This window comes from Thermobia domestica, chromosome 15, assembly GCF_964235325.1.
Source record: "Thermobia domestica chromosome 15, izTheDome1.hap1.1, whole genome shotgun sequence".
Lineage (NCBI taxonomy): Eukaryota > Metazoa > Arthropoda > Insecta > Zygentoma > Lepismatidae > Thermobia > Thermobia domestica.
The window spans coordinates 164,902,162-164,925,723 of record NC_137468.1 but is presented as its reverse complement, the minus strand read 5'-3'; the positions used below and the strand labels follow the sequence as shown (position 1 = coordinate 164,925,723).

The 23,562-nt window shown below is 34.7% G+C and overlaps 1 protein-coding gene across 2 annotated transcripts; it reads left to right on the top strand.

The window, feature by feature from the left end:
• The first annotated feature begins 4,550 nt into the window (after nt 1–4,550).
• On the top strand, nt 4,551–22,538 carry LOC145671336 (uncharacterized). Of its 2 annotated transcripts, XR_014128508.1 has the most exons (4): nt 4,556–5,170; nt 11,392–11,564; nt 18,999–19,138; nt 21,727–22,538. XR_014128508.1 is itself a non-coding variant. In XM_081740351.1 (3 exons), the coding sequence occupies exons 1-3, from the start codon at nt 4,894–4,896 to the stop codon at nt 21,760–21,762; spliced, it is 486 nt and encodes a 161-aa protein (XP_081596477.1). In that variant the 5' UTR covers nt 4,551–4,893; the 3' UTR covers nt 21,763–22,538. The 2 variants fall into 2 exon arrangements, 1 of the variants encoding a protein (XP_081596477.1); XM_081740351.1 differs by lacking the exon at nt 18,999–19,138 and having other exon boundaries at nt 4,551–5,170.
• Nucleotides 22,539–23,562: the final 1,024 nt, after the last annotated feature.

Genomic DNA, 23,562 nt, shown 5'->3' with positions numbered 1-23,562 from the left:
TCCACGCACGACCGATGAAAATGTTTTATTATTATTATTATTATTATTATTATTATTATTATTATTATTATTATTATTATTATTATTATTATTATTATTATACTATTGAACTTGCACGGTGAAATTACTGTATAATACGATATCATTTCAGTAATTTTATTCCATTGTATGTTATTTAATTTATTAATGGGCACTAAATTGTCTCCAGATCAACGAATAAATTAACTACGGCATGCACTTTGGTGGAAATATCATTACATGAACATGCTTGGAACGAACCAATAATCTTATTGCAATGATATTTCCACCAAAGTGCATGCCGTAGTTAATTTATTCGTTGATCTGGAGACAATTTAGTGCCCATTAATAAACTAAATAACATACAATGGAGTAAAATTACAGAAATGATATCGTATTATACAGTAATTTCGCCGTGCAAGTTCAATAGTATAATAATAATAATAATAATAATAATAATAATAATAATAATAATAATAATAATAATAATAATAATAATAATAATAATAATAATAATAATAATAATAAAACATTTTCATCGGTCGTGCGTGGAAAGTGAGAATTAAATCAATCACATGTGAAGTCAATGTAAGAAGAAAAGCCTAAACTGAATAAGACATTGAAGCGGGTCACAAGCTGGGAATAAGAATATTGCACGGTGTAAATAAAGGACGACACCGAAAGAGAAATCCAGAAACAGCAGGTAAAAGGAGAAAAAAGAGTAGACATTGTTGAAGTGGAAACATAAAATACAAACACGAATAGGGATGAGCACAAGTCGAGCCAAAATTCAATTCAACTCGAGTACAATTTGAGTCGAGTCAAAGGTAATTTTCTTGAATTGAGTTCCGAGCCAAGTCGCTGTTTTCGAGGTCTAGTTTCGAGTTGAGTTGAGTTTGATAATGGCTCGCTCGCTCGTTCAGCTCGTTTTAACTCGTTTTGAAATATTGGCCTGATCAGACTGGAAAGCAAAAGCCATGAGAAATGTAAGCAGTAATGTGGAATACTTTTAGTGTTGCTCACGACAGAGGTGCGTCTCATCTCGTAATTTTAGTGCATCTCGTGGGGCAATTTTAGTGTATCTCGTCTCGTCTAGATAACGAGAAGACAAGAGTTTATTATTATTATTATTATTATTACGAGACAGCCTCAAATGTCGTAATCACCAATAGAAGTATATACTGTAGTTCTTAAAATCAAGGCTGAGATCTGCACGGTCGAATTCTTGAGCCCAAGCAGAAGACCAACTCGGGTAGTGATATCAACCGGCTCGGCTCGTATCAACTGAGCGAACAGCTCGAGTCGGCTCGGTTGGGATGAGCCGATGACCCGAGCCGGCTTAGTTGGAACAAGCCATCGACTCAGCTCAATTGAGCCGATGGCTCGAGCTTTCTCGGTTGGGATGGGTCACCTACTCGGCTCATGTCAACCGGTTCGAGCCAGCTAAGTTGAAACTAGTTCATCAGCACGTTTCGACTCAGCTCAACTAAGCCGATGGCTCAAATCGGCTCGGTGTGGTGAGCTGTTGGCTCGGCTCACTTCTCGATTCGGTTCGATATTGAATGAGCTGTAAGCCGAGCCGCTCGAGCCGTTGAGAAGCCCAAACCCGGTCCCAGCTGTTTTGAATATGTTTGGATGAAGCCTATAACTTTTAACAATTTTTTGCTCGAGCCCGAATACTTGCCCCTTCGGAACTCAAACCCAGGACGTGACCGATGTCCTTGCCTCCTGAAGACTCCCAGACGACCGAGATCGACAGTCAATTAGCTTTTACTATTCAGATACAAACCGTATATCTTTTAAAGATTATACATGGAGTTGATATAATAATAATAATAATAATAATAATAATAATAATAATAATAATAATAATAATAATAATAATAATAATAATAATAATAATAATAATAGTTTTAAACTTGCCCTGAAATTTGGCAAAACTTACTTAAAAGTAGAGATTTCGGGGAAAGGGTTCCGTACCTTCAAGACACACCTCTGCAACTACCAACATTTTAAACTAGAACCTTTTATTGAAGTTTCATGTAGAAAGTATGTTTTGAGGAAAATAACTGTAATAAATATAACTGAATATCAAGCGACAGTAAGGCATATAATAAACTAATTTTTAGAATATACAGAGGTAAATATAAAAGCTTTGCTACAAAAATACCTACACAGAGCATAATTCAATGAGCTCTGAAATACAATGTAACGAAATAGCCTATGAGATTCAGTCTACAGAGCAATTGTTACTTAAAGAATGGACATACACTATTTCGAGAATCGAGACAAGACGGGAAATGTTTACGATACTTTTCGTCTCGTCTCGATTCTCATCTCCAAAGAGAGACGAAAATTTTGATTTAGCCCTGACCCGTCTCGAATGTAAAATGTTAATTCTCATGTTATTTTATTTGTTTTAGAAACGAGATGAGAAACTCCTCTTCTCGTGAGCAACATTAAACCAAACCGAAATATTCTTTCCAAATGTCACGTTTCTCCTTGTAATGGTATGACCTGAGCGATAATTTAGCTTCTAGCTTTTAATCTTCTACGAGATAATAATAATAATTATTATTACTATTATTATTCCTGAAGATTTGATAGTTCAAGTATTGAAACATCCGAGTATTCAAATATCTGAATATAATAAAACGTATGTTATCGCTGATCAATCGCCATCAAAAATTCTAAAATAAGAAAAAAAAATTGCAACGTGCATTCGCAGAAGCACCTTGACTACTGAACCGCGGTTGACTACGCGGTAAACGATCCGTCTTTAGTCTGGTTACGTTAGGTTTCTTTGTCTCCGCTTGCAAACTTGTATGTTATATTTTTCGATTCAAAATGTCTTTCGTATTTCTTTTATGAAGTCGGCAAAGTTTATATTAATAACTTGAGTTTTTCTTAAACCACTGGTTCACAAGTTCGTTCTTTCTCCACACGAAACTACAAATATGACAGATTGAATTCTCATACTCCCCATTTCTTTCAAAGCAGTCGTCATTACCTGGTCAAAGACTTCCCACACAGCAAGGAATATTTCCTCAACCAAAAGAAAATATTTTCCTTGATTTGCAAAAGGTTTTCCTTCTCTGGAGATTTCCATTCTGGTTTCCCTAATGTATTCCGAATATTTCCCGAAAATATTTTCTCAAAAATGTTTCTAAAACATTTTAGAAATTACCGAGAGTACATTTTGAGAATGCTTGCCAGAAAGTAAATCAAGGAAAATATTCACAAAATATATTAGAAATATTGTTTTGGATGTATTGTAATATGTTTTTACTGTTCAGAGGGGAAATATTTTCGAAATGATACTAAAAATGTTTTCCATATATGATACGGAAAACAATGAAATGAAATATATTCCATATATTTAAAAAATGTTTTCTAATACGTTATTAACAATATTTTCTATTTTTATGAGAAAATATATTGAATATATATTTTTAAAATCGTTTTGAAGATTTTAAAAATAAATTCTTTCGTAATATAAGAAATATTTTTTAGAAATATTTTAAAAAGATTTACTTAATTTTTTACAAAAGTATTTTGGTAAAATACTTTTACAAAAGTTTAATCTTCTCATATAACTTAAATGAAGCATTTCCGACCAATATTTTAGTATTATTTCCAGAATATTTTATCGAATTTTGAATATAAAACTTTAAAACAGGGAAAGGAAAATATATTAAAAATGAATAGAAAATGTTTTCCGTTACGTTTTGGAAAATATATTGTGTTTTTAGTGAACCACATTTTCTGATATATTATAGAAACATTTTTACATTGTTTTCAGAATATACTCTTTCGTTACTGGAGAAAATATATTCCTTGTTATATCTGAGAAGTATTCCAAATATTTACCAGAAACATTTTCAAAAAATGTTTGGAAAACATTTTATGAAGTACAGGAAATACATTTTTAGAACGATAGCAGGAAAATAATGTAGCGAAAATTTTCACAAATTGTACTAGAAATATTGTGTTGAATGTAATGTAATTTGTTTTTAATGTTGAGAGAGAAAATATTTTGGAAGCAATACTAAAAATGTTTTACATACATGATATAGAAAACAAAATAGGTTCCAAATTGACTCTCCATAGGACGTTTAGTCTTGGAGCCACTTTTCATACCGATTTGCGTTAATGCAACGCAAAAGTAGTGTTTCATTTGGCCGGCTTAGAAGTCACGCAGAGGTTGGTATAGTTCTGGGATATAGTATACGAGAGTGCCTCATCATTTAGCGAGGACTCACGAAGTGCAGTCTTTTAAGGATTATTCATTGAGGATATAGGAACTTGAAAATGAGGTAAAAATGCGACTTTCATTTAATTACTGAGTAATATAAAATAAAATGTACGTCGGTTTGCGTTGCGTTTCGTTGTGTTTTATGGTATGCGAAGAATAATAATGTGCCCTTGTACGTAGTGTATGAGTATATGTGGGGGATTTGAAACACATATCGCATGTCACGTGCACGTGGATGCTTCTTACTACTTCTAAATGTAATAAAAATCATTTTTATACGTAGTGCAACAGGAGGAAGTATGCACGCGCACAGATCATGAGGCACTGTTGTATACTATTACCTAGTTCTGTTCACGACATAAAATGGGCTATTTATGTATGCTGTGATATTTTCAGTTGAAACATGGGCTGATCCTGAAATACGAATTTAATTATTAGTGGAGATTGAGATACAATATAAAGGAATGTTCCTTGCCGGCCTGGCATCATTGGAATTTTCGTATGTTTTTGTGTCGTGCGTGTGTATTTTTTCAAATTTTAAAAATTTTATTCTCAGTGATATGCAGGATTTATACTGTACCAATTATTATCCGGCGAAGTAAATTACAGGAAAATAATGTATGAAGCTTAAATACTATCACGTTAAGTTGTGTGAAGCGAAGAGTTATCTAAAAGAAGGAATCATGTATTTTCCGACTTCTGATACGAGATCTATAGGGAAGTTAATGGATCTATTCAGAAGCTACGTAGGTACTGAAAATACTTTTCTGAATAGACCTATAGCCACAAAGCTAAATTTTGACGACACATTCGACCTCTTAAATAAAAGGAAAGGGGATAGTGATGGCCAAAGACAATTACAGAAAAAGAAAAAGGAAGAACCATCAGCAGAGGAAGGTAGATATCGACGTTGGAGATATTTTCGATAAAGTATCTTGTGAGCATAAAGTGTAAAGTTAATGTAAACTGAAATGAGTTGCAATGAGTCTGAGAAAGCAAACTATAGATTAGTCTATTCCGTGCAGTTTTACTATCCGGATCCATAGTGTATGCAGTAGTAGGAGTAGCAGTAGAAAGGTTAGAAGCTCCCCCCCCCCAGGGATTCGTTGGGTTCTGTTCTCAACATAAAATGGGCAAATTAAACACTTTCCAAAATTTTTCTGTACATTTTACAATGTGTGGATCCGTATAGTAAAACTGCACCGTCTTTTCTGTTCTGATTTGAGGTTCCTGATTGTAAGGGCCAGGCTTGGGTAATAAAATGTGGGGTCAATTACGTAAGGCGAGAATAAAATTAATCGTAATGTACAGAATAAATCTGGGATATAGTATACAACAGGTCCTCATCATTTTCCGAGGACTCACGAAGTTCAGTATTTTACGGATTATTCATTGAGGACCTAGGAACTTGAAAATGGGGTAACAAAGCGATTTTCATTTACTTATCGACTGAAACTTGTACATGACATACCACCATTTCTACACGTGGTGCAAGAGTTTGAACTATCCTCGAGTACGGTGCACTTTATGTGCGCCTCTGTAGTGCCCTTGTACTTTATATTTCACTATGTGTGTGTGGGGGGAGAAGGGACTTGAACGCATATTGCATGTCTTGTGCTCGTGGATAGTTCTTACTGTTGCATTACGTACAAACGTGATGGTATTTCATGTAGAAGCTGTAATAGCACACATAAGAAACGCAGATCACGGTGTACTCATACTGCATATTCCAGTGTGAGTACAACATGATCTGGGTTTCTTATGTGTTCTATTACCACTTGTACATGACATACCACCATTTCTGTACGTGGTGCAAGAGTAAGAACTATCCTCGAGTACGGAACACGATGAGGAGCTGTTGTATACTATTACCTTTTAAAGGTTGATAAACTAACCCAAAGTGGAGATGAGTTGTCAGAATACAGCAGCAGTAATGTATTAACGTATACTGCGCTATTCTATTTTAGGTCAGATACTGCCAATATTTATGTTAACTTCTTTAATCGGAAAATTCACTGTTTACTAGCTTAGTATTTTCAAAGTGAAGAGCTACATTTCTCGAAGCAGATTCAGTCTAGGAAGGCTTTAGCTTTGTGCGAATAAATATAGTGTCGTAGAGTTCGGATATACACCATGCTACAGTTCAAAATGACCCGTGCTATGTGGGAACTAGCAAGCACTAGTGCTGTCTGAATCAGAACGGTAAAGGTAGAGGAGGCAGCAAAGTGTAGGTGCGACTGCGAGTAAAGAGTGATATTGAAAAATAGAACAATTTACATATTTCTCCTGTACATTTTAGTGGTTTATTCTCGCATATAAGAAGCAATTAAGAAGTTGTCTTTTACTGGAACATTGCCTTCATAACTTGAGTTCATGGTGGTGGCTTTGTGCAGTATGTAAATACAAGCGTATACTTTGAATCAGGGTGGATTGATTTAAATCAAGATTTAAATTACTTGATTTTTTAAATAAAAATCGTTGATTTAAATCAAATTCCGAAATAATTTAAAGTGAAAATAAGTAAAGTCCCGTTTCTGTTCTGTTATTCCGATTTTATGGAAGATGATAATCATAATACAATAAGACTCAAATGTACAGTATGTACAGCTTTGAAAACAAGTGTCATGCAGAGGATGATTAGGGAAAATCCCGTTTTGAACGGGTAACAGGGCAATCCTGTTTTCTTCTCTTCGTAACATAGGGTTTATATTGTAAATCGTTAGCTATTCCAACGGGGAAATCACCATCGACATTTAAGACGAAGATTCTTTTGTGTACGCGTCTATATATTTGTTCCCAGATAATACGGCGTATTTAGAAGTGTCCTATCCCTCTCCGATTTTTTTTTTTTGTTTGTTTTGTTGTTGTTTTGTTTAGACTTTATAACTTTAGGCAAAATTTATGTATTTCGTGCCGCAAGCTAGTTACAATTTCCTTTAAAATATGCCCCTGCCAAATATCAGTGACTTTTGAGGAAAAAAGTGTCACTTTAATAAGCGTTGCTGTACTTTTTCCTTAACTTTTAAATTATATTACCTATTTTTAGGTGATAGGATAAAATCTTTATTATTCGATTAAAAAGTACCAATAAAGCTTTTTACTTCGTTTTTTCAAGATTGAAGGAATTGTAGAGCACGTTACATATGCTTTCACTTCTCTCTGCGTCGAGACATAGGATGTGAGGACGTCATAAATTAAAAAAAAAAATTGTGCCTATTTTTATTATTTTTTGGCGGGCCTACATTTTGCATTCAGAATACTGAAATTCTGCACACTCGTTCAGTGCACTCTTAGTATTTTTCAGATGATTTCAGATCTCTGCGTTAAAACAGGGGGGTCCAGAGGGGCGAAAATGTAAAAAAAAAAAATATGTATATATATAGTTTTAACAAAAAATAGCTTTCTTCGCGATTTCCCCGCCTAAGATGGAGACATATGAATGGTACCATCTGAAAGGCTGTTCTGTTCCGAAGAGAATGATGTACGAACCATGATCTTAGGATAAATAGGGATGTTTCAGTAAACTGTTACCTGAGATCATGTTTTATACGGAAATCTGGGGTATTCGGGGATATTTTTTGCGGGCTTACTTTTGTATCTAGAAGTTTGAAATTTTGGACACTCATTCACTTCACCCCTTAGTATTTTTCAGATTTGTTTCAGATTGTTGCCTTTAAACACAGGCGGTACAGAGGGCTGAAAAGTAAAAAAAAAAAAAAAAAGGGGATATTTCTTAACAGAAAATGCGTTTTTTCGTGATTTTCCAGCCCCAGATAGCCTACACGTGGACACATTTGAATGGTACCGTTTGAAACTGTTTTATTCTAGGATAAATAAGATGTCTGAGGAAATTTTTATATTACATCCGTGTCATCTGGGGTATGGTGAGGATGTTCTTAGCTCATTGTTAAATATTTTTCCCGACCTTATTATTCAAGATAGAAGCTTGAAATTTTATACACACATTTAGTACACCCTTAGTATTTAACAGTTGATTTTGAGATCTGTGCGTTAACACAAGGGAGTCCAGAGGGGATCAAAATTTGAAAAAAAATCAGAAAAAATCCCGATATCTCTCAAAATTTTCCGCTTCAGGGACATGATAGGGAAAATGTGAGTGTTACCGTTTTAAAGGCTGTTCTATTCTGAAGAGAATGAGGTATGAACCATCATCCTAGGATAAATAGGGATGATGCTTGACTGAAAGTCTATAATTTACCAAGAAAAAAAAAAGCCATAATTTAAAGCTAAGAAACATTGTTTGGGATTGATATATGTTAACGATTGGGGATTAATTCAAAATTCAACCTCAATACTTTCACTTAAATGGCATAATTGGCATTTAATACTAATTTGTAATGCTTTGTCTTCAGTTCGCGAGTTGTATTATACGAGGAGAAAGATTTGATTTAAATAAATAAAAAAAAACATCAAAAATGATTTTTTAAAAAAAAAATCATGATTTTTTTACACCCTGCTTTGAATTACGTTTTAAAAGTTACACGTCAGATTACGATTTTCATCTGATTATTTCATCCATATTCACATTCCTTATATTTTGATTACTTATATACATTCTTGAACAGAGTCAAATTTTAACTTTCCGGGATGAGCGCTGTAGTAATTTATGGCAGAACGAGTGGATGTATTTTTTGTAACAGTAGAGGTTATGCAACTTGATTTTAATTTGTATTGTAATGTATTTGTTTTAGTTTACAATTACGTGGGAATGTACTATTTTAGGTCCGTATAGATTTGCAAAATTTACCAATGGAGTACTACTTTTATTTCAGGAGAGCAGTGTGTAATTAACAGGGTTGGCTGGTTTAAACCAGCTGTTTTTTTTAAAAAAAAAACAACTGGTTTAAACCAAAAAAAAAAAAAAAACGAAAAATGCTTTAAATCGTGTGAACTTCATGGTGACGTTTCCACATATCAAACCATCCGCATTACATGTATCTACTTTCCACCCTTTAAGCAGGACCACGACCGTCGAACCACAACCCATCTTTCAAGTGTAAACCAAGTAGCGATTCGAGGTGTCCCTCTAAGCAGGAGTCCTCTCCGTGATAAACTTGGTATTTCATAAGGATGTTAAGCCTAAACATACGAAATGAAACCAAATGATATATTTCTACTTGAATGAATGCCTGTTGTTTTATAAAGAAGCCAAGGTTGCTTAAATATATTGATAGAAATTGCCAAATTTATCAAGTGCCTACGTAGCTTCCAACATCAGCTTAGATTTGACTTGGTTTTAATTTTATTGAATGATATATACATACCAAATTTGTAATTTAATACCTCAATTTTAGCGTAGTGATTATGATCCGTTGACCTTAAAATTTTACATACAGATACATGTAAAGTAATAACAGGATTTTCCTAATGGCTAAGGCGGGAGTTTCCCGATTTATATATAATTCTAGGTATAATGTTTTTACTTGTGTAACTGTTTGTCTTTTTGTCCTTCTGAAATTGCTCTTGACAATTATATTAACAAGTAGGACCATGTAAAGATCAGTACAACGTATTTTTATCAGAAGTCCTTCGTGAGTGAGTCGGCAATCGCATTTGTGACCAATTAGTCCCGGTTTCGTGTCCAAATGGACAATTGCTCTTGGATGTAAGTCGAGAAGCGGTTTGGATTCCGCTTTAAGCTTGTGACCCCTTCCAGCATAACCTTGTTGTTGCATAATAACACCAAAGGGAAACAAACTAATTTCTGTCCATATTTAATATGAATACATAGAGTAAATTATTTAAACCAAAAAACTGGTTTAAACAAACAAAAAAAAGTTTAAACCTCCCCCCCCCAAAAGTTTTCTTTTCAATAAAAACCATGGTTTTGGCCAACCCTGGTAATTAATAACAATATATGATGATTTTAGTCTTTACATAATCATTAGCTTACGCGCATACGCACCCTCGCTGACGCACTTATTCCTTACGGACGCAACTTCACGCTGCCCCATTCCTTGTTGCGCTCCTGTCCTGACTCGGTTATGTAGCACTAGCAGCGTTCACCCCGCTTCGCTGCGGTCACCCCGGAACGCAATAAACGTTGTTACTTAGATAATTTTTACTTTTTCGCTTTCAAGTGATATCGCCTGTCATTTATGTTAACCCGCCGAGTCACATGGTCATGCGGGTTGCATATAAATACGTTTATTTTTACCTATGATGAACTAATAACAAAGGATTTGTACGTATGGACACTTGAATGGTCAATTATCTCAAGACACTGGTAATTAAAAATTAAAGTGATATGATAAAAACCATCTAGGGTCCAAATCCTAACAACCCCCCAAAAATGAAAGAAATTGGTTCAGCCGTATTAGCGTGATGAGTTCACAAAGGATTTGTGCGTTCTCTTTTATATATATAGATTTGTAGTTACAACCGTAACAAGTAAGCCTTCCTAAAGTGTCTTTCGTCCAGTAATATAACTCTTCCCGTAAGAAATACTTTAGTTGCTGAGACTGAATTTACTGATCAAAGATTTGAAATGTAATGAATTTGAGTATGTGGAGCTAGGACAGTACTTTATACTTTTACTTGTTATCTGGCGTATATTGTCTTTCACTTTGAGTTCTGTTATTATGCTGAATAAAATTAGCAAGTCAAAATACAGATATAGGCGTAGTAACAATGCAGAACGGGCTGTTCTTTTTATTTTTTTAAATATATATATGATAAATGATGACAAATTATTGTTGTGTTTGATCTAGTTACGCATCGTGGTTTTAGTTTTTAATTATAGAAACGAGCGTAGTGAATCTTCTACAATTCGACTCGATCGGCATTTGTTTATTTGTTCTATGTTAATTATCGTAAAAGTTAAAATGAAAACGCGGCGTGTGTCTTTCTTCAACTGGCGGAAATAATTTTATTGCTTGGGGTTGTAAAACTTCAAATGAAACGTTTGTTTTATATCTTAACGCTTATGCCATGTAGTCTAAAGAAGACGTGGGGATCACGGTGGTTCATTTGTAGAATGCTTACTTCTGGTGCGTTGGGTAAGCAGGTCACAATACTTCCTTGAGAATTCTTACATATTTATACAGAAAGCAAATTTAGGAAAATGATAATATTTATTTTTATTATTATATTTTCAGTTTTAGCTGAAAGGTTAGAAACAGCGGAAATGGAACTAGCTAGTTGTCATGCGAGGAACAAAGTGCTGGAATGCAACATGAGGGATCTTAAGACGTCGAAAGAAGAAATGGAATGTAAGTTGAAGCAAGAAAGACAAGCTCTAAAAATAGAAAGGGATCATGATAGAGAAAAGGTGAGTGAACTATGTATGTTCAGATAACGTTCCATAGTTATACTCTTTATGCTAAACGAGATGGATGAAGAATGAACGTAAATAATTAAGAAATTACATTTTTGTACTCTCCCGCAGGGAATCGAACGTGAGACTACGTGCCCGAAATGCACACACACTAGTAACTAGATCAGCGGGCAGTACTATGTATTTTCAGATTACGATATTCATTTCTTCTTTTTGTATTAGAACAAGTGAAATTTGTCAGTTAATTACGTCACACAGACACAGTTTATTCAACTGAGTGTGAAATTGGGGGGTGGAGGGACTGTAGGCACGGTATTAAATAGTAGATCTCTCAATGCACCTAGTTCGATCCTAGAGTATGTGAGTTTATGATGAACAACGTGATGAGCGTGAGCCGCAGCTTGAGGCGTGAGCGTGAGCTTTGGCTAAAAGTGTAATAATTGGTTTCTTTCTTTACCAAAGTTTTACATTTAATTCACATAATAATGCCGAGTGAGCGTTAGCGAGTGGAGACGGGTTAGTGCCCCGCAGGGCACGTTGTTTTCTGTTTTTATTACAGCATGGGAAGACGTTCCTGTGTTCTAGAAGATTGCTGCCTTCTTGGTTATGTCACTAACCGTTACAGTAAACAATATAACTTTCTCCACGTTTCTTTATATTAGCATATATCAGGGTTGGCAAAAACATGTTTTTTATTGAAAAAAAAACGGTTTTTTGGTTTAAACCAGGTCTGTTTGGTTTAAATAATTTGCTCTATATATTCATATCATATATGGACAGAAATAAGTTTTTTTTTTTCATCCTGATGTTATTGTGCAACAACCGGGTTATGCTGGAAGGGGTCACATAAGCTTAAAGCGGAATAAAAAACGCTTCTCGAGTTACACGAGAGAAATTGTCCTCCATTTGAACTGGGAACCAGGACTAATTGGCCACAAATGCGATACGTCTGCCGACTCACTCACGAAGGAATCCTGATAAAAATATGTTGAACTGGTCTTTACATGCTTCTTGATATAATTGTCAAGAGTAATTTCGGAAGAGCAAAAAGATAAACAGTTGCACAAGTAAAACTATTATAGAGAATTACATATGGACAATTTCTAAGTACTACGGAGTACAGAACTAACTTAGTTCAAGTTAGTTAACAAATTAAAGAAAAACAACGACTTAATTTGCATATCAGTAAGAAAAGTGAAAAAGATACGAATTATTTGAGTCCACTTTGGCTCAGACTCATTTATACATAAATAGATACCAAAAATAGTTCTCATTTCACTAAATGCCTCTCGTGGGGTCTGCATGACCCCCCCCCCCCACACACACAAAGTACGGCATTTCGAAGTATTTTATCAATAGTAAACATTGAAACGAAACAATATTTAGAATTTTTCTTTGATTGCAATTACATAACAATAATAACAACTACAAAAAATCACAAACATTTATAAACTTTAAAAAAAAAAATTGCTTTTGTAGTATAATCTTTTTGAGTAATGAAGGGGGAATTCAGGTCTGAATATAACACGAATAATATATGGGAGTGAAACGTGATAACCCACAAATGTGTGTTCATCAAGATTTTACAAACACTTACACTTTTACGAACATTTTTCGTTTTTTGGTTTAAACCAGCCAACCCTGGTATATATATATAGGGTGTAAAAAAATTAAAGCATCAAACCTACAGAGGTGATTTGTCACATCAGAGCAAAGGAATAGTTAATATGGACATGTGGTGAAAAAGTCCATACTTTCGAAGCTATAGGCTGTCGAAGACATAAGAAAATAAACATTAAAAAATCTATAGCTTCAGTGTGGGACCGAGCGCAGTCAAGGAAGACATCACTTAAGAACTAGTATGTGCCCTATTCAGATACCCATGTTTCAGAATTCTGCGGTGCTTGCGTATCAATGGACAGTTTATGAGCACTTCAACTTTTGTGAGTATTCCTCAACTGGCTCTATAAAAATTAATGTGTAAGTGCGGCAAGATTCTGAAATATGGATATTTGGATAGGGCACGTACTAGCTCTTAAGTAATGTGTTGACTCGACTGGGATCGGTCTCACAGTAGTGGAACTCTGGACCTCTAAATTTCCTTTTCGCACGTTTTCGGCAGCCTGTAACTATAGACGTTTGACCACGGGTCCATATGAACTTTTTTTTTTTCTTTTCTTTTCGTGTGCAGAGTGAGAATTAAATGATAACTTAGCTGCTGATAGTCGAATTTCGGTTAAAACTACGCTAGAAGTCGTGTAGCCGAATAGTAACCGAGTAGTACTCAGTGATACTACACTTTGCCTTTTCCTGGGTTACTATAGTACGGAAGGTATAACGTCGTTGCTTTCCCGTGAAAAGTTGTAATGACGTTTATGGGGAGTTGCCAGCTTGGTTACTCGTGGCTCGGTGAGCGCAGTGAATGGTGGCTGGTGATTTGCTATCCTCTTACCACACCCCCAGTGACGAGCAGGTCCAAGTGCGGGAAGCCAATGACGCTATACCTTCTGACCTTTAGTTACCAAGAAAATTGTCAAAAGGTGTTAACCAACTTGGTTACATTAAGCAAAAGGAATAACAGCTGTACAGTTTTGCAGTAAAAATAGCCGTCTCGTCTCGTCTTTGTAATTGCTCATTGCACTTAATTATTGCCGGTACTTGGGCTGTTATAGACAATTAGTTATTTTAACCCCTCTTCCTTGGTTGCAGGACTCAGTTATTCAGGATAAATTAACACGTCTCAATTGATCTTTCTTTTCGAGTATCGAAATTCTTATATAATATTAAATTAGCTGCAGCATGGGATATTTCGAAGAAAATTTTTCTGGTCACAGTATGAAACATCCTCAGATATGCTAGTTGTCATTGTCGTGTATGTGATGCACTAACCAATTAAAGTAGTGTATACTAATTACGGCTCTCGATTAATTTAATCGTGTGGTTGGCGTAATCATAAATATATTCATCTTTATTAAAAATTAGTTGCTATATAGATGTATATGTAGTATATAAGCGAATTTTAAAGGGAAATGTAGACATAGTAACTCCCACAGGATTTTTTTACAGGGGGAAGTGGGCAAAATGACCGACATACAAGCAAAGACGCAGACACAAATACGTAGAACCACATAATATTTAATGTAAAAAAAAAAAAAACAATTATTGCAACTCACTGCTAACTTCACTAACTGTTGTGTGTGAATAAAAAAATTTAGCATATTTTAATACTAATTAGGAAAATCCATTGCTAAAGCAAGTGCTCCCTGCAGCGGGCGGCTATGGTTACAGAATACAGTTTTAGTGTTATTGATACTTCGTAAGTGAAATCCTCATTTAGTTGGGCGAGCAATCTAGAATACAATAGTGCTATGATAAAGAAAAGAGTAAGCTTTTATATTTTAGGTATGTTTTGTATTTGTAACCTGTTCTTCTTTCCGAAAGTATTTTCTCCTTTAGAACAACTTAACTCTGTGCTTCAGAAGTGCAGAAGTACAACTCTTATGTAAATCAGGCGCAAATATATGTATTGAAAATTGAAAGTAAAGATTACCATGAAAAAAAGCAATGATAGGACGACAGTGTGAAAAATACGAACCAACCAGTGCTAGATAGCCACTGAAAAGCACGAATATTATTAACAGAGTGAGCACAAGGGCGTAGCAGGATGAGCTTGGTGTGCTTCCGTATGGAGCAGGCATGTCAGCGACGGTGGATATGCACGTAACCGAGGGTAGTGTAAAAATTTTATAACCCATACAACTATGCCTTACATCTAATGGAGCTTTACTTCACTCCTGTGGTTCTGCATCATCACTTTACATAATGCCGTGAGTTCATAATAGCTTTCTTACGGAGTACTATGCATTACGTATTACGTATTTCTATCTATGATAAATATTATAATAGATATAAGGTTCCGATATATATTTACGTGTAGATTGCTATTGCAAAATGAATCAACATATAAATAACATAAATAATGGTTTGCGCCTTCCATTTCAACTGAGCCAAAAAAAAGTACCATCACCATCTCAAATATTGTTGAAACTTTTTTTTACAGCAACTAGACATGTTTTTTAAATGACCCGTATTTTTTGTTGTCGGATAAGATTTTCCCGCCAAGTAATGGGCCATCAAAACGGGAAGTTCAATTTACGAATTTTAGAGGACGTGGAAAATGGTAAACTTCGTAGCCTCATCATTCAGCTATGGAGACAGATAGTTATAATTCTTGTTGTGGTATGTACACTCATGACAAAAATTATTGTCGCATATCTATAAATATGTTGTTGTAGGAATATAATTTGATAACGAATTTGTCCGGTATTTCTTATAATGTTAGTATGTGTATAATCGGGAAAGACGATGTATGTGGCAAATTTCATGTCAAAAGAGCAGTAAATAAGAACAATAAAACGAAAATAAAACTTTCTTGTCCATTTAGCAACATTTTGTTTTACTCATTCTAATTTTCGTGTTTGTAATTCTTTTTTTCTGAAATTTACTACGAATATACATTTCCCGATTATACATGTAGTATCAATATTAATAGTACCCTGCAAAATCATTATCAAATTATATTTTTACAAGAAGACAGTTATAGATATGCGACAATCATTTTGGACATGAGTGTACATAGGGATATAAATAAAATATATTTTATTATAGTTTGGTTTGCGCATGCGTATCTTTTGGTACATAAATTAACAAATGAACGTAAGTTTATCTCTAAAGTCGAAGTTTGCGTCGAGCACTTCCGGTTCGAATTTTAAAATTCTATTTTACGGTTGGTAAGACCTAGTTACGCGCTTCTCGAAAAAAAAAAAAATGTATTGCTTGTGTGTGCAACCGTCTTGTCGCAAAAAAAAATTCGAGAAACCGTCAAATTTTCAAAAATCACCTTTCTCGAAATCACCATAATTTAAAATCCTGAAATGTTGTCAAATTGTTCAACTTCACATGAATAATAAACACCCCAAATAGCATTGTCGACCAATGCTTCATGAATGAACTACAGCCTCTTGAAGTTAGCGAAGTTTCATTAACTTCAATATCACCGTTGACAACACTGAAAACAATGAAAGTGCAACAATTTGATGATGTTTGTGGTTCACATTCATTAAATAAAGAATAAAAGTTTCTCCTGGCTCCTTTTTATTATTTTGATCAAAAAGGCTCTCTCAAATAATAAGATGAGCCTCCCCTTCTCCGTTTTCTTAAACCGATGTAACCTGAGGTGTAAATTACGATTACGAAACAAAGTTTCACTGATTTTTTCCACTCTGAAGTAATTATTTGCTTACTTAGTGTCTTCTTCGCTAATAGCATGTAACCATGGCAGATGCTCCAATAGGTGTAGGTGCACTCACAACTCGTAGCACGTTGTCGATAGTCACAAAACACTCATATTCTCTTCTCTTATTCTCTTCTGGAAACCTGTACCCTGTTGAAGGTGCATGTGGAAACAAAGAAAAAAATAATGAAATGAAATCTTGGGAGTTTTACGTCCCACGTTTATGCCGGTTAGGCTAAAGGAGACAGTGATTATGAGAAATGAGTGAAATGGCGGAATGAAGAAAGTGGGAGGAAACAGGAGAACCCCGAAAAACCCACCAGCACGGTGTTTGTCCACCACAAAGTCCACACGGCGCGAGCTGGGATCGAACCAAGGACCCCAAGCACCGGAGGTGAACGCTCTACCACTGAGCCACCGCGCCTCCTGGAAACACAAATAACACTGTAATTTCATGTAATATTTGATTTATTGATAATATTTCTGCTATCCATCACTGGTTATTATATATATATGTAACAAAAGTTAATTTTTGCAAATTTCTTAAATCTACACTTTGAATTGGAGAAGCTCGATTTTGGGGAAAGCATGAAGTTAGTCCATAGTAACCCGTTACTGCCATAAAAGCCAAAGATGACTTCGGTAAATACCGGTTACCGGTCGCACACTTTCCCACTTTTTTTTTTTAATTGTCGAATTCGGTTTTTGGCAACAAGACGAGAGTAATACCCGGAGTTGGTACTTGCACTATACTCACGAATTTTTCTGCTGGTTTAATACTGTGAATCTGTTTTTCGTCTTCCCGTGTTGCCACATTCTTATCCCTCCTCTCCCCAATACGTCGCAGAGACCTTTACCACGGCCGGTTTCACTGAAAAGCAACTGCTTTATCGGACCTGTCTTCATCTTGGACATCTGAAAGCAATTTTTAAAGTGGAATGCAGCACCATCAGAAATCACTGAAACGGTTTATTAAATTGTAGACACTTATTTTCACGTACTCGAACCTTTTTCTATAACGCATATTTTCGCTTTTCTTCGAGTATTTTTAGAATCTTATTCATGGCTATGAGTACGAGCCGAATCGTGTGTTTTGTCATCGCTTATTACGGCAAAACTGTCAGTTGTTTCATAATCATATATCTCTCCCGTAAAGGAGATTTGCTCGTTTCTCCAGTGATCACTCTGAACTTCCCTTTGCAGAATAACAGTCTAATTTAAGCGAAGTCCACATGCAGTAAACTAGAATTTTTATCTTGAAATTTTACACGGTGCTTTGCGGTAGCATTTTTTTCCACTTTCATTGTTGCAAACTGTGCCTTCAAAGTTAACGAAAGTTCGCTAACTTAAAAAGGCTGTAGTTCATTCATGAAGCATTGGTCGAGAATGCTATTTGGTGTGTTTATTATTCATGTACAGTTGAACCATCTGACAAAATTTAAGAATTTGAAATTATGATGTTTCCGAGAAAATGACGATTTTTGAAAATTTGACGATTGCTCGAATTTTTTGCGATAAAACGGTTGCATACAGAAGCGATACTTTTTTTGGGGGGGGGGGAGGAGCGGGTAACTAGGTCTTACCAACCGTGAAAACAGAATTTAAAATTCGAACCGGAAGTGCTCGAAAAAAGCATAAACTTCGACTTTTCACATAAACTTACGTTCATTTGTTAATTTATGTACTTAAAGATACGCATGCGCAAACCAAACTATAATAAAATATAGTTTATTCATATCCCTATGTACATACCACAACAAGAATTATAACTCTACATGTCTCCATTGCTGAATTGTGAGGCTCCGAATTTGACCATTTTCCACTTTTTCTACAATTCATGAATTGTACTCCCCGTCCTTGATGGCCCATTACTTGGTGGGAATTTTTTTTTCGACAAAAAAAAGGCCCCTTAAAAACATGTCTAGTTCCTATTAAAAAAAAAGTTTGAACAATATCTGAGATGGCGATGGTACAATTTTATTATTTATTTTTGCCTCAATTGAACTCAGATATCTAATTTAAGTTAAAAACAATGTACATTTCTCATTAATTTTTAGTTACTATAAAGATGTGACTTAAAATTTGTAAAATACTGTACATATTTTAATTTTTTGCATTTTCTTTTTCTATAATAGATTATTTAAAAAAAAGGTACATAACGTAAGAAATGTTTATTAAGCACTGACCTGTTCCGAGAGATCAGAATAAATGATTACGAGCTGGTTTTGGAATGAACATAGCTGTTCTTTATGCTATGTATTGGGTAGTTCAGGAAGTGAGTATTTATTGAATGTTTTATTATTATTATTCGATATGCCCATTAAACCATATAGTTGAGACTATTGTATTGATAGAAAGTTTGACACTATAATATTAATAAATTTTCATAGAAATAGACACTAACGATACATTTAAATAGGAAGAATGGGTCAAATAGAATTTACTGTAGGCAGCCAATGACACCCCAAAATAAACAAACTTCTGTTCTTTATAATATATCGAACGTAAAGGAACAACATTGGTTGATTTGGCGCTTTATTGATGCATTTCGAAGGAAAAATGAGAAGCAGGACACGAGACAATGCTTCAAAAAGACGATCCGCCCAAGAAAAGAAGAAAATTCCCGACGAGAGCTCACGTCGTGGTTCGGATTCCACGTTAATCAGTAGGTTCACGTTATGTATAGCCTCGCTGTTCACGGGACGTTAAACTCAAAATCAACTGAACTGAAAGAAGAAAATATATTCAAGCTGATAAAAGAATTCGCGTACAGAATTTTGAAACTGTTGACATTGCAGAATAATGCTGGATTTGGCCCATAATTCCGTCATGGAATGTTAATGTCATGGTAATTGTAACATAAGACAAAGCAAATTATTCAATAGGTATATTAGATTTCACTGTTGTTTCCTTTCCAATTATCTGTGTTGCAAATACGTAGTAATAAGCAGTAATGCAGTGTAATGAATTGCTATGAAGTTATGAATATCCTTTACGTTAGAGATATTGTAAAGATAACTTCAGAAGTTTACTTTGGGGTGTTGTAGGATGCCTACAGCAAATTTTATTTTAGCCCAATATAGATTCATGCTGAAAAAAATTTCTGCAGGTCATTGTGTCCGATTTTCCTGAAATTAGGATATATCATTCTAAAAACAAAATAATTAGACCCATTTTTTTCTGCACTATGCAAAAAAAAAAAAAAAAAACCTAAATTAAGCATTTGTTGCAACTGAGACTTTCAGTGACTGTTTGCCATGGCATTTTAAAGAAAATGTGGATCAAATTTAACCTTTCCGAACTTCTTAATTTTAGGTTGTGCAGTTATTTTTTGAGTTTTAGTGATATTAATGCCTATTTTTAAGGCTTTTAGTACGTAATCATCCGGTTTCTATTTTTGAAGTACATTATAACCCATTTAAGTAGATTAACCTGATATACGGCTATTTAGATATACGGCTTTGCGTCCAAACGTCCTGCTCCGGTATCACAGGGTGGTATAGGAGCAGAGGGCTGGTGTTATTTATTACTAGCCTTTAAGATATATCTATAAGTGAGCATAGTGAGAAGGACCACATATACTTCTACCTTATTAATTTATACAGTATGGCGCTAAATTCGGTGTACAAAAGCAGAGGGGTGATTCCTGAGAGTTAAAAAAAAATCCAATAAACATAGGGCGGAAACTCCATCGTTTATGCGTTATAGGCTGCTGAAATCATGAAAAAATGAACTTTAAAGGTTCATAGCTCCAAAACTATGGGACCTACCTTGGTCCGGTCAAGACTTCCCTATCCAAAAATGCGTGTTTCAGAATCCTAAGGTGCTTCCACAACAATGTTTATAGAGGGAGTTTGACTACGGGCCTATGATATAAAGTACTCTCCAACTACCTCCATAAAAATTGTTGCGTGAGTACCTTAGGATTCTAAAACATGTATTTTTGGATAGAGCACATATTAGTTCCTAAGTGAAGTCTTGACCCGACTTTGGTAGGTCCCATAGTTTTGGAGCTATGGACCTTTAGAATTGATTTTTTCATGTTTTCGGCAGCCTATAACACGTGAACGATGGGCTTCTCGCCCTAAGTTTATTGGAACTTTTTTGTTTGTTTTACTCTCAGGAAACACTCCTCTGCTTTTGTACGATGAATTTAGCGCCATACTGTAGGTATCGTTAAAAAAATGTAAATATTAAGCTAGGCTTAATCTGCACTTTTAAAAAAAGTTTATATCTCTATTACTTTATGGCAGGCATGCATATAGCGGAGTTGGGATTTGGGCACCAGAGTCCAGCGGGCAAGCTCTGTGTCGGTTTTCTACATTATTTATTTACAAATACTGAACAAAAATTCAGAATAAATTAAATCTTTTAAAAGTTTTTTTCTTTTTAACTCTTTTTAAAGCGAGCTTATCTTCTTTATCTTTCAAGTCGAAGCAGGAAATATAAACCACCGAACGATTTCTGTGTATGAACTCTGTCAAACTCGTAACCCAGCTGAGTTACTTTCCTTCCTTCGCTCAGTAATACTCATTCATCTACAGTTTCCATTTTCATCCTAAGTTAAGTTTATTGTGTTCTGTAATATCATTATTTTAAGTTTGGATCATAGTTTAAATTCTATATTTACACTATAACTTTATTCAGCGTACCAAATTTGAGTGATAGTTATTAAGATATTTAGTATATAACTTCCAAAAGTATAGGAAACAATGTTTTAGTACTTTGGATAGCCTGAGGTAAGATAAAAAACCCGCATAAAACGCTTCGTTTGACTTAACCTTGATTCTGAGATATCTTTCGTTTTTAAATTTTGTCACACATGCTACAAATAGTAATTTTACAACAATTGGTTTATTTTAGGAGTCCACTGTGTTTGGAGGCTATCAACCGAGATGATTTCAAGGTACGCCGCACACAGGTACTACATAGACGGTACCAAATTTGACCGTAAGTAAGGATGAATCCCAGAAAAAGGAAGAAAGTGTTGTGACTCACCTAGCATTTCAGTGTCTTCCTATGTGATAAACTATCATCAGCCTCCCATCATTAGCGGCTTGCTCAATTTGCAGATTCGACGAAAAACGTTTTATATATAGAGTGTTTGGCATAGAGACATTTAGTATAGGAAGCCCAAAGTTCATAGCGTCAACATAACACCAATTTAAAAATATAGACTGAAGATCTAATTAATTCTTATTGACTGTGATTTTTTTATTGGCGTAGCTCGCTTCGTGTGATGTGTATGGTACTCATTTAAGCTAATTTGCGGGTATATTATGCTTAGTTTTAATTTATGGCAGTTAAATCACACTTCAGATTCTAAAGTAATGTATAATATACCTATTTCGTATCGCTAAATATATTCTTAGATGAAGGTGACAGAGAACTTTTCAAGAAATAGTTTAACTTATTTTGTGTGTGTTGAGGGGAGGGGGGACGTAAGTAAACGCATGATTCTGCTGCTTGGTTTTCGGTGATTGGTACAGTCATCTTCTGAACTACAATACTAGGGTGTGGGGAAGAGTTTGTAAGGTGCAACTCTGTTCGAACTTTTCTTACAAAGTAAGTTTTGGTTTTTCTTTTTTTATGTTAAATAAAACTTGTTAAAATTGATACACTGATGAGGTGTATATACATTTCAAACTATTATAATGCACGGTATGCAATTAGTAGACTTAAATTAATATAGACTTTTTGTTTATGTATTCACATTAAATATATTGTGTACTACAAATGTATACTTAATGTAAAATTTAATACATTATTACTGTAATTATTCTCAATAAATCTACAGGATTTTATCTCTCTTTTAAAGGTTCATTCCTTTATTTGGCTTTCGGTTTATGTAATTATAAGTAATGTAGGATGGTGGAATTTTGATCATTTTAAGGATAATTTCTTTATTATATACGATAACTCAAAGAAATAATCGATTGTATATCGCATTAAATATTTACATGATATAAAATAAGTTATTTTCCCCATTTATCATGTATAAATCTTACCACCAGTGGGGTTCTATAGTATAGACACTGGTTGCCCAAGTACTTCACAAGTTGCGGTATAGTGAATGCGGTCTGGTTGCTTGAGCACTGACTTCAGGAGTGGTAGAATGAATGACTATTCGGAAACAGTGAGTAGCCTAGTGGTTAATGCATCGACACGGTAAGTTGAAGTTACAGGTTCAAACCTTAGTCCAGTCTTGCATTTTCTTTCCTTTTGTAATTATGTACTTTAGCTTAGTAGACCTGATTTCTTTATACTCGAGTTATTTCATCATGACTTTCAACACAAGGACGACATGAACCACTCACATGTTGATAACTGGGATGTCTTCCTTGTGCTCTGTCATTTATTCTACGCACTACAATAGCTGTTTTAGTGTTGTGTAAAACATACAACGAAGAGCACAATTAAGACACCTCGACTGTGGACATCTGAGTGGTCCACGTCGTCCTTGTGTTAAGAGTCGTGGTGCAATAAAATGGTTTCAAGGTGATATGATCACGTTTTATAGTGATTCTTTATAAGAAAAACTCATTATATACACGTGTTTGTAAGTTTCGTATATTTTAATACGTCTGTAAGAAACTGTACTATAGCATTTTTTTTAGTTCCATTAAGAATACTTTTCACAAAATGCATGTGATTTGTTCCGATTGTTATTGTTCCTCCATATCATTTTTCAAGGAATAT